Source organism: Scheffersomyces xylosifermentans (genome assembly GCF_036884685.1).
Source record: "Scheffersomyces xylosifermentans strain CBS 12540 chromosome Unknown RJT20scaffold_3, whole genome shotgun sequence".
Classification (NCBI taxonomy): Eukaryota; Fungi; Ascomycota; class Pichiomycetes; order Serinales; family Debaryomycetaceae; genus Scheffersomyces; species Scheffersomyces xylosifermentans.
Window position 1 is genome coordinate 1,620,930 of NW_027042941.1, and position 11,883 is coordinate 1,632,812.

Here is an 11,883-nt window from a genome sequence, read left to right on the forward strand (position 1 = left end):
AGGGGTTATTGACTTCTTTGCAGTAGTTCATATATATATGCAGTGATTAGATATTTGTTCGTAGTCCATCTATTTCCTGGATAGGAAAAGAACTTCAAAACTCCTATTCACAATTGTTGTAACAGATAAACTGTAAGTTCGGAACTGAAGTTGACGGTTGTTGGGTTAAGGTGGAAGAGGAATTTGACTATGATTTCATTTGATTTGATTTCATAGCTCGGTTTGATTTTAGATTGAACCACACATCAAAGACATTGATTTATGAGGCGACTGGCTCACTGATTCAGAATGGAACTCATAGCTGGTGAGAAAGGACCAATTCTAGATATACCGGTCCTATCAAAGAAACTTACAATGACATTGTAATGAAAGTGAGGAGTGTGACATCACTACGATAATTAATGTAGCATTATCCCCTTAATCACACTAACAAACCTATTATTTCTAAATTCTTTGTTCCTGATAAGTAAGAATTATAATTCATACTAAAACCTTAATTTGTGTAGTAGCTCACAATCTAACTAAGAATTTGCTTCCGTAGCCGGTTCCTGAAAGAATGTGAAACGGCCATGTATAGGCGACGGTATAGATCCGAGAAAAGCAAATCAGAGGCCATTGTGTAGGTCCAAGAGCAAGCCAGCCCACGGAGGAGGTGGTTACACAGCCAAATTCAAGATGGAGGAGATAAGGCGAAGAAAAGAAGGTTCGGATGCAAAGGCGGCCAAGGGGAAACAAGTGAAATCTCTACCTTCTTTCATGTAGCACTAATTTGCAGCTGCACTTAGGGACGGCTTCCGACGTGAACCCCATGGTCTTGTTAATTAGGTGCAGCTAGGGTCGTCGGAAATTGCCATGGGAAACTAGTAGGAATTACGAACTTTGGTTGGAGGATTCTAGTTGGGACCTATTAGCCATTCCAGATATTACTATTGCCCGATTTTTTTTGCACCTTTTTCACCATCTCCATCTCTGCTGCTTCTCCCCCTAGATCTGTGGATTTCATCGTGCCATCGACCTCCCATCTTCCCCCATGGCTGGCAACTCCTGTTTACATGGTATGCAATTGGCAACCTTCCACACCCGTCCATACAGGAAGACCAGCAAAAATCGGGATTTTTAGCGGCCGAAACGGTGCCACAAAACCGGCGCCCCATGGCGAAAAAAAAAAGAAACCTCCTTTTTCAAGATGCGACCCAGCAAAAAATCAGACTACTGGGTATGTTAATATGAAATTGCATTAGTTAATTAGCCACTGGGATTGGGCCCCATGGAACAGTGGAACGGTGGATCGATGGAATAAGTGGAATGATGGAATACCCGAAATAATACCAACTGCCAGTAATATCACTTGAAAATTTGCAGTTTTCACTGACCTGGCTGAGCTAGAGGATGCCCATTTCGCCGTTTTTTTGCCCTGACGAGAGAACCCTTTGCACCCTGTACTGGCTACCCTTAAATTTATGGTGTGGAAGTTCTAGCGACAATAGTGACAGCCTTCCCTGGAATAAAGAGCTGAGATAGAATCCTAGGATTTTCTGGCTTTGGTCACTTTAGTCACTTTACCTGAGGGTAGCCAGAACCACGGTCAGTAGTAGATCTCGGCACTTCCTCTATTGTAATTAATAATGCCCTCCAATCTCCAACCTGTACCTTGAACTCATTAAATCTCACATCATCCATGCTGTTTCTGCCTCCACCATGAATCTCACCTCAGCTCACCTCATTTTCTCTCGCTGGTCTCACTAAAAAACTGTCCCTCAGTCACTAAAATTTGCTAAAAGTTCTGTAATTTCTGTAATTTTAGTAAATTTCTCGCCCTGTCTGACCCAGTCTCAGCCCAGTCTCACTAATTGTACATCTCTCTCACACCATCATCGCTATTTTCCCCCATTATTAGCATTACTGGAGGATTTTGTATTACTGGGTTTTGCTTGCATTTGAATTTGCAGTTTACAAGTTGGCAAGTTTCTGGTTTCTGGTTTCTAGCTGCATCTTCAAAACTTCTTTTCTTTCTTTGCTTGCCTCTGTCTGTGTCGTCCCTACGTTCGCCTTTACCTTTGCCTCTAATTCGACTGCCTTTACCTTTGCCATTGCCTCTAATTCGATTCTCTGCCTCCACTTCAAATCCTGCCTCACCTCTCCTGACCTAGTAGAATTTCTGGCTCATTCGCTCTTTTTGCATATTCCATCTTTTTTTTTTTTCGTTTCTTACTGTGCACTTTTCCATGTTTTTCCATCTTTATCCACTATCCAGTTTCCTGTTTCCTGTTTCCACTTCCCACTTTATCCACTATCCAGTTTCTACTTCCCACTATCCACTTTACAGAGTGCTCATTTTTACATTTTACATTTTCACACTTCTACATTTTTACATCTTCACATCTTCACATTTCTACATTTTAACTCGGGACTTTCTCACACTCTCAATTTCTTAACATTTTCTGGTGCTGTAAAATTAGCCGCTACAACAATTTTAATCTGCTTTCATTATTTACAACCACCACTGTTTTCTTTCTTAATCATTCGGTGAGTGCCATCAGTTTCCCGTGCCGTCGTTTCTAGTGAAAGTCAAATCGTTCGTTCGTGCCTCCGCTGCCGTCGTCGCCATCGCTTGTCCCTCCCAGTCGTCTCCTCTCCTCTCCCGCCCTTTCGTTCTACTCGGGATAAAAACCGTTGGTGGAATTCTAATAAAATACCCCCTACATTCGCTTCCAGACCGGTTCCTGCTGTTGGAAACCACCAAAATTACCACTTTTTCACCTGGCTGTTTCGCTGAGTACAAGCGTTCAAGGCCCCGAGAATTACCCGTCGTTCGCTCACTAATCGTGACGGTTCATTGTGTTCCCCTGAATTGAATCCATCGTGACAATCGCTTAGCCTTTACCCATTAGCCGCCGAACTCGTTCCACCACCAGAATTTCCTCTAAAACTGTCACCAAAGACTGAAAATCCCACGATCGCTACAATGAACATCAACATCCCGTTTATGCCCCAGCAAATGCAGCTTTCTTCGGCTGAAAACAACATACTAATGCACAATAACGGTAATACCATGAACTCGCAATACATCAGTCCTAATCCTAACATGGCAGCCCATCTTGTTGGAACGCCTTCTCCAGTGAACACGGCTTTTCCTCCTGCTCATTCGTTGGAAGTGACTCCTCATCTCAACCAGCTGGTGTTTTTACAGACCCCTAAGTCGGAAATGAGCCCTTCGTTTGTGTCTCAACAAAACCAAGTGTTCTTCACTCCAGTCAACAATACTCACCCCGCTACATTCCCACTAATGGCGACCCCTATGATGCCTAACAGTGCCACCACCTTGGCCAATTTTTCACCAGTGACTCCTAGTAACTTTAAAGTTACCAGTGATTTGGTTCAAAACTCCCCTAATTCAGTAGGATGGAACAACTCGCTGCCAACAGTCGTTCAATATTCTCCAAATCCAGCTAGTGAATTTATGAAGACAAGCCCTGTTATGGGACTAGGCTTATCCTTGGAACAACCTCAAATGACTGACAACAACCAAAACCAGCATCAAATTCCAGAGAGCCAAGTTATTCAACAGCAGCTCCAGCAGCACCACCAACAGTTGCAGGCCCTTCAACAGCAGCAAACTCCACAGCAGTTCCACCAGTCACCTCACCCACAGGCGTCACATCAGTTCCAATCTCCTCACCAGCAACCCACACAGCACTTCCAACAATCACCACATCAGCAATCAGCACCACAATTTCAACAGTCTCCTCAACAGCCGCAGGTCTCTCAACTTCAACAACAACGTCAACATCAAGTACATCAATTACAACAACTGCACATACAACAGCTTCAACAAGCTATCCAACAACAGCAACAGCAGCAACAACAGCAACAGCAACAGCAACAACAACAACGTCACCATCAACAGCAGCTGTCTCCTGCTTTGCAGCAGTTCCAAGAGTCGTTCAACCCACAGAACGATCAACCAACACCTCAGACCCCTAGTTTTGACAGCTCTAATAACATACAAACCAACAATACCAAGAACAGTAATATTTCCACACCTAAGGTGAAGACCGTCACACCAAGAAGGAAATCTCCTAAAAAAAGCAATAAAAAAGAGCCAAAAGCCCAGGATGACCTTACACTGGAATCACCTATAATTGACTCAGCATCCACTGTATCGCCAACTGAATTGTCTCCATATTCGCATAGCAACTCTACCATCTATGAAAATTCTCCTACTACCATTGAAGCTTCGAGTCTGCAGAATTCAACACAAGAACAACACGATGAATCATTGGTTAAGAGAGAGTCCGATTTAACGGTGGACGATATACTTAGTGGCGACCCATTTGAAGAATTGCATCACGTCATCTTGGAGGGAGAAAAATCTACAGATGATCTCATTTCAGAATTTATTGATTTCGATTGTGATGATAGATCGTCATCAGAGGATATAGACATAGAAAACATCAGCAGGATCGGTGTTTTCAAAGACTTGTTTGGGGAAGCTCCGGCTGGGGACAATAGTCCAGTTAAGAAACATTTGGCTTCAATCAGTGAAGTTGCCTTAGACACACAATCTAATTCCGAGCCCTCCCCAACAAGCAGCAGCGTTTCCGCAAGAACTTCTAAGAAAAAATCCAATTTTTCAAAAGTCAATAAGAAGGTCTTGAAGAAGGCCAATTCCTTTAGTGGCAATACTACATCATCAACTTTCATTTTCAATTCGAAGGTCAGCATGAATAAGTCTCAATCGACTTTGATTTTGGATACTCCTTCAAAGAAACCAAAGCCTACACTGCTCTCTTTCAGCGAATGCTCTCAGAGAATCCCAATTTTTGCATTGGGCAATCATTTTTCGTTCGTGTACGAGAACGGAGAGTCTATCAATAAGTCGGTGTCGAACTCGGCTTACACTGCTACTACTTCTCCGCTCAGGAAGACCAAATCGTCAGTCAACTTCAAGAGCTTGGGCTCGCACCAGCATTATCTGTATGATGGCTTCAGTCTGTCACTTAAAGATTCTCCAAAAGTTTTGAAGAATATGAAAGCAGGTTTGGTGGAGTTTCAACTTGATATGAATGGCAAGAAACGATAATCAACCAGCATGGAAGGCTTAACTTTCTACTAATGCAATATTTGGCTTCAAGTTTTTTCCGGTACAACATTATTCAAAGATTTTTAAAGGCTCAGGTTAAAATTTTGCAAGGTCTCAACTATTTAATTCTTTTCCATATTTATACATCCCTTATATATTATTCAGTTTTCGTCTATGTTTTATATAATTCTTTCGATTGCGTTGGCAGGAAATTCGCTCAAAGCAAGACACAGCAATTCGTTGTGGTATTAAGCTTTGAAAAAAAGCATCGTCATTTCTCATAGTTCAGTTTATATTCAAGGACTCTAATATGATGGAATATCTACTTCGTTTTGTAGCCACTTCACTGGATGAAGAAATGAGATTATGAAGCAATGAAATAATGAAGAATGAGATAATGAAGAAATGAGATAAGGGCTTTTTGTGTGTTACAACTAATCGAAGTTGCATCCAATTCTGATGACGACTTGTAACTCAATTTATCATTAAATTATCTAATCTTTACTACAATTCGTATATGGTTACATTGGACACTTGAATTATGCTAAATTTATAATAAATGAATAAATAACTAATGGATTAGCTAAAAGAGGAGTTTTATTATTTGAAACTCCATGCGGAATTGTGAAATCGTCGTAGTTCCTAGTAAATGAAGCCTATGTGACTTCATTTTACTGGACATTAAAGCAATTTCGTTGAAGCAGATTGGATATTTACGGAATCCTTCTCCTTGCTCCTATTTTGAGGTCTATATTACAAAGGAAATGTCATGTTAAATCCTGTCTAAATTTACAAGTCCTTGTCTCTTGGGACGTAGTCCTCACCGTGCAAGATCTTGGCTTCTCTGAATCTTCTCTTAAAGCTGAGTTGTCCCTCAAGGTTGTAAGCAGCAAGGGTCAATCCCAAAGGAATCAATCCCATGAAAACCACATTGAAGATGGCGGATCTTGGCTTGAATCTGAAGTAGTGACCGAGCTTTTCTTTGGCGGTGTTGAATCTCTGGAGTTCTGGGTCTGGTCTTAACGTTCCTGCCATGGTGTCGGTGGTTCTAATTGCTTGTAATGATGCTACGACTGTGACTACGATTACTATCAACGTTTCCTGATATTTTCATTGGTTCAGAGAAGTTTTGAGTTTTGCTGAGAGAGGTGAGGACACGTGACTAACGGTCATGTGATTTGAGAGGGAGGGAGGGTTGAGGTTGAGAATTTTGTTAGGAATTTTGTTAGGGAAGGTTATGTATTGCGTAATTTATTATATAATGCTGTAGAAGCTGGAGCTGAAGCTGCGGGTATATAGGATAGTGAGTGGTGTAGTGAATGAATATAGTTGTATGTATTGTGTAGTGTATTAGATTGTTTTGTGTTGTTTTAGGAGGAGGTGATTTTATTACTATAAAAGTGTATATTCGAGGAAGGGAAGGTGATGACAGAACGTCAATGAAAAGGTATAAAAATGGGACAAGAGTAATGGTGTAAGTATACATTTCGAAGAGAGTACTACATCTGGTAGGAGCTGGTGAGTGAATGAGTGAGTGAGTAACTCACACAAAAGAGAACTGCTGTTTGAAGATGGTGGAAACGAAAGTAAAAAAGAGGATAAAAAAAGTTTTTAATAGATCCAATGAGTCCTCTAACCCCTTTGTAGAATCAATATAACATCAAATACAACAACACTTTCAATTCGACGCAAAAAAATGAACGATAACTACATCTTTATTGAATACTATTCTCTACCTATACTCTTATATTATTAACAGTTAAGTCACATGATGCATCACATGACCATTCTATTCAGATAAAATGTCGTTCAACATGTCGCATTAACACCGATTGAAAAATCCCTTAAAAACACGCGACATCTTGATTTGGCTGTTGTTTTTGTTAGCGGCTAATTACATTTAGATACGTTTAACTACTTTTAATTATAAGTTGATTAGTTGTTCTTAGAAGTGGTCTATTGTTGGTAGATATTGGTCAGAGAGTATAGTTGTTGGAATTGTCATTAATTGTAATTGAATTGTTTTTGAACTCGTTGATATCAATTGGATCTACTCGTTTGTTATACAGTTTTAATTGAACGTGAACAACTTTGTTATTGTTGATCTATTTACCACAGAAAATTGAGTATTTTATCTATGTTGGTTGAATATTGTTAGATTGCGATATATGGCTTTAGATGAATATTACCAGTAGCATTTTCCCAGAAAAATCGTAGCAAATGACTACTGCAACCAAAGAAAACATAGAATCAAGAGTAACGGCATTGTTGACAGAACACTTTGGGTTTCCTCCAATCACTCTAGTGGACGAAGTGATCAATGCCGTAAACGAAATCATGTACAAATGCACAGGAGGTGTCAACACTTTCCTCAAAGAATGCCGAGAAAACGCGTTAAACAATATAGGAAGAGACGCTAAGAATAGCGTTTTTAAAGAAGTCTCCAGTGAAGAAATAGAAATGGGAACTGCCAAATTGGAGACACTCTTGGAGATGCAAGTTGATCGTAATTTTGACAAGTTTGAGTTGTATACGCTAAGAAATATATTTGTGTTGCCTCATGACTTGGTAGAAGAAGGATGGGTGAAGTTGAAGCACCATGAAGGAATAGAGTTTAGTTCAAACAGCTCTGTTCGAAAGGAAGAATTGGATGAAAAAATCAAGACTTTGGTGAATCACATCAAATTGGAATTGCAATTGAGAAAGATATTAAAACTTCAGATCATAAAAGCAAGGAAAGTAATCAAGATCTTAAGACTCTTTAAAAAGAATTTGGAATTCTTAAGCCAAAGCACAACAGTCCAGGGGAACAAGCCTCAATTATCAGCGAAGGCTCGCGAAGCCTTAAAGTCGTTGTCGCCAATAGACGAGACATTCTACTTTTTGTTGCAGCAAGTTGACGAATTGATCTCACAAACCCGTAATTTATCCGAAAAGGTTAACATATCCGCAAGTGTGAGTAAAGTACATTTCTTGCCCAGTTTGAGAGACAGATACATCGACAGCAAGTCGATTAAAATACTAGAGAAAATGGGATTTGTGGGTAGCCATGAAAACTCAATGGATGTCGATCATGAAGTAGCCGCTGGTTCTGACGTGAACAGCTCTAGTAGTTCATTCAGAATACAGGATGAGAGTGTTGAGAGTGCTACGGAGATAATGAATGCAAAGTTCTTGCCTGAGGTGTCAATGTCGGACATTGAGACGGTCAAGGCTATCTCGCAGAGTTTGAATGGAGAGATAAGATCGAACACTCGAAAGGAGATTGGCGAAGCAGATGATGAAGTTGACGGCGAGGAGGAGATTGAAGATGACGAAGAGGACGAGGTTATGTCTGATAATTAGGTCCCGGCATATTGTATAATTAGAATAGTTAACTTGTAACAATAATGTAATATAACGAATTCAAAGGGAAGTCTGCTATTATGATAGGTGTTGATCTTGTGGAGGGTGGCTAGATGAGGTTTTGTTATGCAATGAAGGTGATCGCGTAGATGCTATGTTGAATTAATGTCAATTTAGTCATGTCTATGTTATCAAGGGTGGACAATCAGTGAGATAACGTCATACATATGAATGAGTGTATACCCTCTACGATGAAAGGAGAAAAGGAACGTAGTACTATTTTATGCCATAGGCGGATTAAGGGCTATTCCCTTTTGGATCGCTTGAGCCAGGATAATGCTTACATAGACTACCAGTACTATGTTGCTAAAATAAATGGTAAATAATTTATTTCCCAGAATCTTTGTAGGGCTTGTAGAGAAATGTAAACTTCAACTTTTGTTATGTGTATACATATATTCAATTCATTCTTCTCTATCAAGTGATGGCATTAAATTGTTACATAAATCGATATTTCCACAATCTTTCCCCTCACTCTGGAATCACCTTCAACCATATCAACCCGCGCCATATCACCTCTACCGTCAACTATAACCACCATCCCCGCCATATCACCACCACCACCATCACCAGACCTCACACCACTCCTCCGTCCTCTCGTATCTTCGTATTTCCGTCTTTTTTGCAGCAATTGAAATTCCGCGCTGGTCTTCTTTTGCTGCTCATTTCCACTGAATGAGAGCTTTTAAGACCTCATCAATGCTGGCCAGCAATGGGATTTTCTTGTTGTCGCTGTAACATACTGTTCAGGGTGTTTGGCATTTCGTGGGGTGTCTTCTGTGGCATTTTTATATCTTTTTTGTGGTTTCTATCTCTTATCTTTTTGTTCATTTGCTAGGAGACATTCAGATTAAGAGGAGCCCATTGGTCATAAACAAGGGACAGAAAAAAATAGACACCACAGAATAGAAAATGGGATTTCTTCACATTCTACCTTAATATACCATGCCCTACCCACTCACCACCACCACCACCACCATCTCCTCCTCTAACACAATCATCCCCCTTCGCTCCCATTCATTCCCTCTTCATGCCCGGAAATCATTTCCCAATCGGTCGCGCGACTTTCGGTTTTTTTCGATGATTACAAAAAGTCGAATTTCAATCGTTATTCAAAAGAGAAGACAAGAGTCATAGCTCTGTTTGGTAGTATAATTGGGCTTGTAGAAGGACATTTGTTGTAAAAAACATAAGAAACTAGAAAGCCGCCAGATCAAACAGGAGAAATTTCAATGTTTTTCGACATCTCCAAAATGAATTTTGGTGACAGTGTAGTAGAATTATTCACGGAAGAACCCCTTGCTTGGAGAAGACAAGTCTCTGGAGTAATGGGGTCGACGTCGTTGGCGTGCTGGATTGTGCTTCTCATGCCGCAATTGATAGAGCAGTGGAGGTTGAAGTCGGCCGAGGGTATTGCAATTGGGTTCATTTCAATCTGGTTCTTAGGAGATGTGTTCAACCTCATCGGATCAGTATGGGCTGGGCTTCTTCCCGAGGTGGTGTTCTTGGCCGTATGGTTCTGTATTGCCGACTTCATGATGATCTTCTCGTACTTCTATTACACTCACATCTTCCCCAAGCACCACCACAAACACCCAAAACGCAAGAGCCACGCTTCTTCAACCGAAGAACCACAGGCTCACCAGCACTCAGTAGGTCATCATGAACATGAGCATGAACATAACGGTACCAGTGACCACGAAAGAACGTCTTTGCTTAGAAGAAGATCGTCAACTTTGACAGACATAGCATTGGAACCTGAATACCACAGCATTTTCATCAAATACGTGTTACCTATTTTGTTTGTTATCGCTTGTGGTAGCATGGGATACTTCATTGGAGGCTCGAAGAAAGATCTGGGAGACATTTCTCCAGAACAACCTTCTGAAGAGATCAAATTCGGCCCACAATTCATGGGATACTTATCGGCCTTCCTCTACTTGGGAGCTCGTATTCCTCAGATTATCCAAAACTACCGTCGTAAATCGGTTCATGGGTTGAGTTTGCTCTTCTTCTTGTTCTCGACTTTGGGTAACTTCACTTATGCTGGACAGATTTTGTTCTACAGAAGTGATTCGAAATACGTTTTGCTTAATTTGAGTTGGTTGCTCGGGTCCTTGGGTACTATATTTGAAGATAGTTTCATCTTCTTGCAGTTCTACATGTACCGTGATAATGACAAGGAAGTTCTCGTGGAGTAAATTATAATGAAAAAAAATCAGAAAGTTTTATAATTAAAAAAAAAAAAAAGAACATCAATGGAAGAAGCTTTTATTGCTTGGGCTTCCATTCGCTTTTCAGTTCATCTAATTGGTCTTCTCAAAGCCGGTGCATTACCAGTCTGGTTGAGGAAATCATCATACAACGACTTAGAAGATCATGTACATTCGTTTTGTCTTTGAAGTGGTAAACCTGTGAGTCTTTCCTGTTAATTTGTATTTGCTGTTGACGATGGTAAACGGTGAGTCTTTCATGTTAATTTGTCCTTGTTGTTGACGCTCTGGTACGGGTTCACCTTCAAATGGGTAATTCATATCAATATTCATCTACATCTCGTTCTTCATCTACATCTTCATCTCCATCTTCATCTCCATCTCCTTCATCTCCATCTCCTTCATCTCCATCTCCTTCATCTCCATCTCCTTCATCTCCCTTCACATTCATTCACATTCATTCACTTGTATTGTTAGCGTCGTATGACGGTGTCCTCTTCGGTTCTATTATTATAATTATATGAATATTAGTTTGCTTTTCGTTGTAATGTCCTGGTAGCCAAACATTGGATGAGAAGGAGGTATAGAAGAGAAGGAAGTACAGAAGAGAAGGAGGTATCGAAGACAACGGAATTGTTGAAGACAAGAAGACAACGAAGTGAAGAAGACAACGAGGAATTGAAGCCAATGAAGCATAGAAGATAGCGAAGTACGACAACGAAGTACTGAAGACAACGAAGAGACTATGACTTTTGACAATGTCCTTTAGAGTCGTGCTGACTTGAAGATTTGAGCTCTTTTTCATCCTCCTCTCCATGCTACAGCTGATACGAATATAGAAGACCAGGAAGCATAGAAGACAAGAAGACTGAAGTATTGAATGAAAATGAAAGTATGGAAGACAAGAAGTATTCAAGACAACGAAGCATAGAGGACAAGAAGAGAAAGAGAAGTAAGTATTGTTGAAGACAACGAAGAGACAACGAAGAGACAATGACTCATTCACAACGGCCTCTAGAGTCGTGCTGAGTTGAACATCTACAGATTTCAGCTCTTCTTCATGCCTTCATGCCTCATGCCTTGATGCCACAACCAACTCCTCCTACAAATTCCATCTCACAATAACATTTCATATATATACAAATAAATACAGAGGTATATTATATTGTCTATAATCTTCAA

At 40.4% G+C, this 11,883-nt stretch overlaps 5 protein-coding genes across 5 annotated transcripts; 3 read left to right on the forward strand and 2 right to left on the reverse strand. All coding sequences in view use genetic code 12, as the record gives it.

Annotated features, from left to right (window-relative positions):
* The first annotated feature begins 2,748 nt into the window (after positions 1–2,748).
* Positions 2,749–5,226, forward strand: RJT20DRAFT_37782 (uncharacterized protein). The gene has a single exon (XM_064919911.1). The coding sequence runs from the start codon at positions 2,966–2,968 to the stop codon at positions 5,081–5,083; it is 2,118 nt and encodes a 705-aa protein (XP_064775263.1). The 5' UTR covers positions 2,749–2,965; the 3' UTR covers positions 5,084–5,226.
* Positions 5,227–5,595: 369 nt separating this feature from the next.
* Positions 5,596–6,157, reverse strand: RJT20DRAFT_127349 (uncharacterized protein). Its single transcript, XM_064916984.1, has one exon. It carries the CDS (start codon positions 6,116–6,118, stop codon positions 5,873–5,875), a length of 246 nt encoding a protein of 81 aa, XP_064775264.1. The 5' UTR covers positions 6,119–6,157; the 3' UTR covers positions 5,596–5,872.
* Positions 6,158–7,001: 844 nt separating this feature from the next.
* MTW1 (MIND complex subunit) lies at positions 7,002–8,869 on the forward strand. The gene has a single exon (XM_064916985.1). It carries the CDS (start codon positions 7,304–7,306, stop codon positions 8,426–8,428), a length of 1,125 nt encoding a protein of 374 aa, XP_064775265.1. The 5' UTR covers positions 7,002–7,303; the 3' UTR covers positions 8,429–8,869.
* A 753-nt stretch (positions 8,870–9,622) lies between these two features.
* On the forward strand, positions 9,623–11,140 carry RJT20DRAFT_127351 (uncharacterized protein). The gene has a single exon (XM_064916986.1). The coding sequence runs from the start codon at positions 9,721–9,723 to the stop codon at positions 10,687–10,689; it is 969 nt and encodes a 322-aa protein (XP_064775266.1). The 5' UTR covers positions 9,623–9,720; the 3' UTR covers positions 10,690–11,140.
* RJT20DRAFT_127352 (uncharacterized protein) lies at positions 11,073–11,859 on the reverse strand (the record flags this gene model as incomplete). Its single annotated transcript, XM_064916987.1, has 1 exon — positions 11,073–11,859. A coding segment is annotated over exon 1 (356 nt), but the record flags the coding sequence as incomplete, so codon positions are not given.
* Positions 11,860–11,883: the final 24 nt, after the last annotated feature.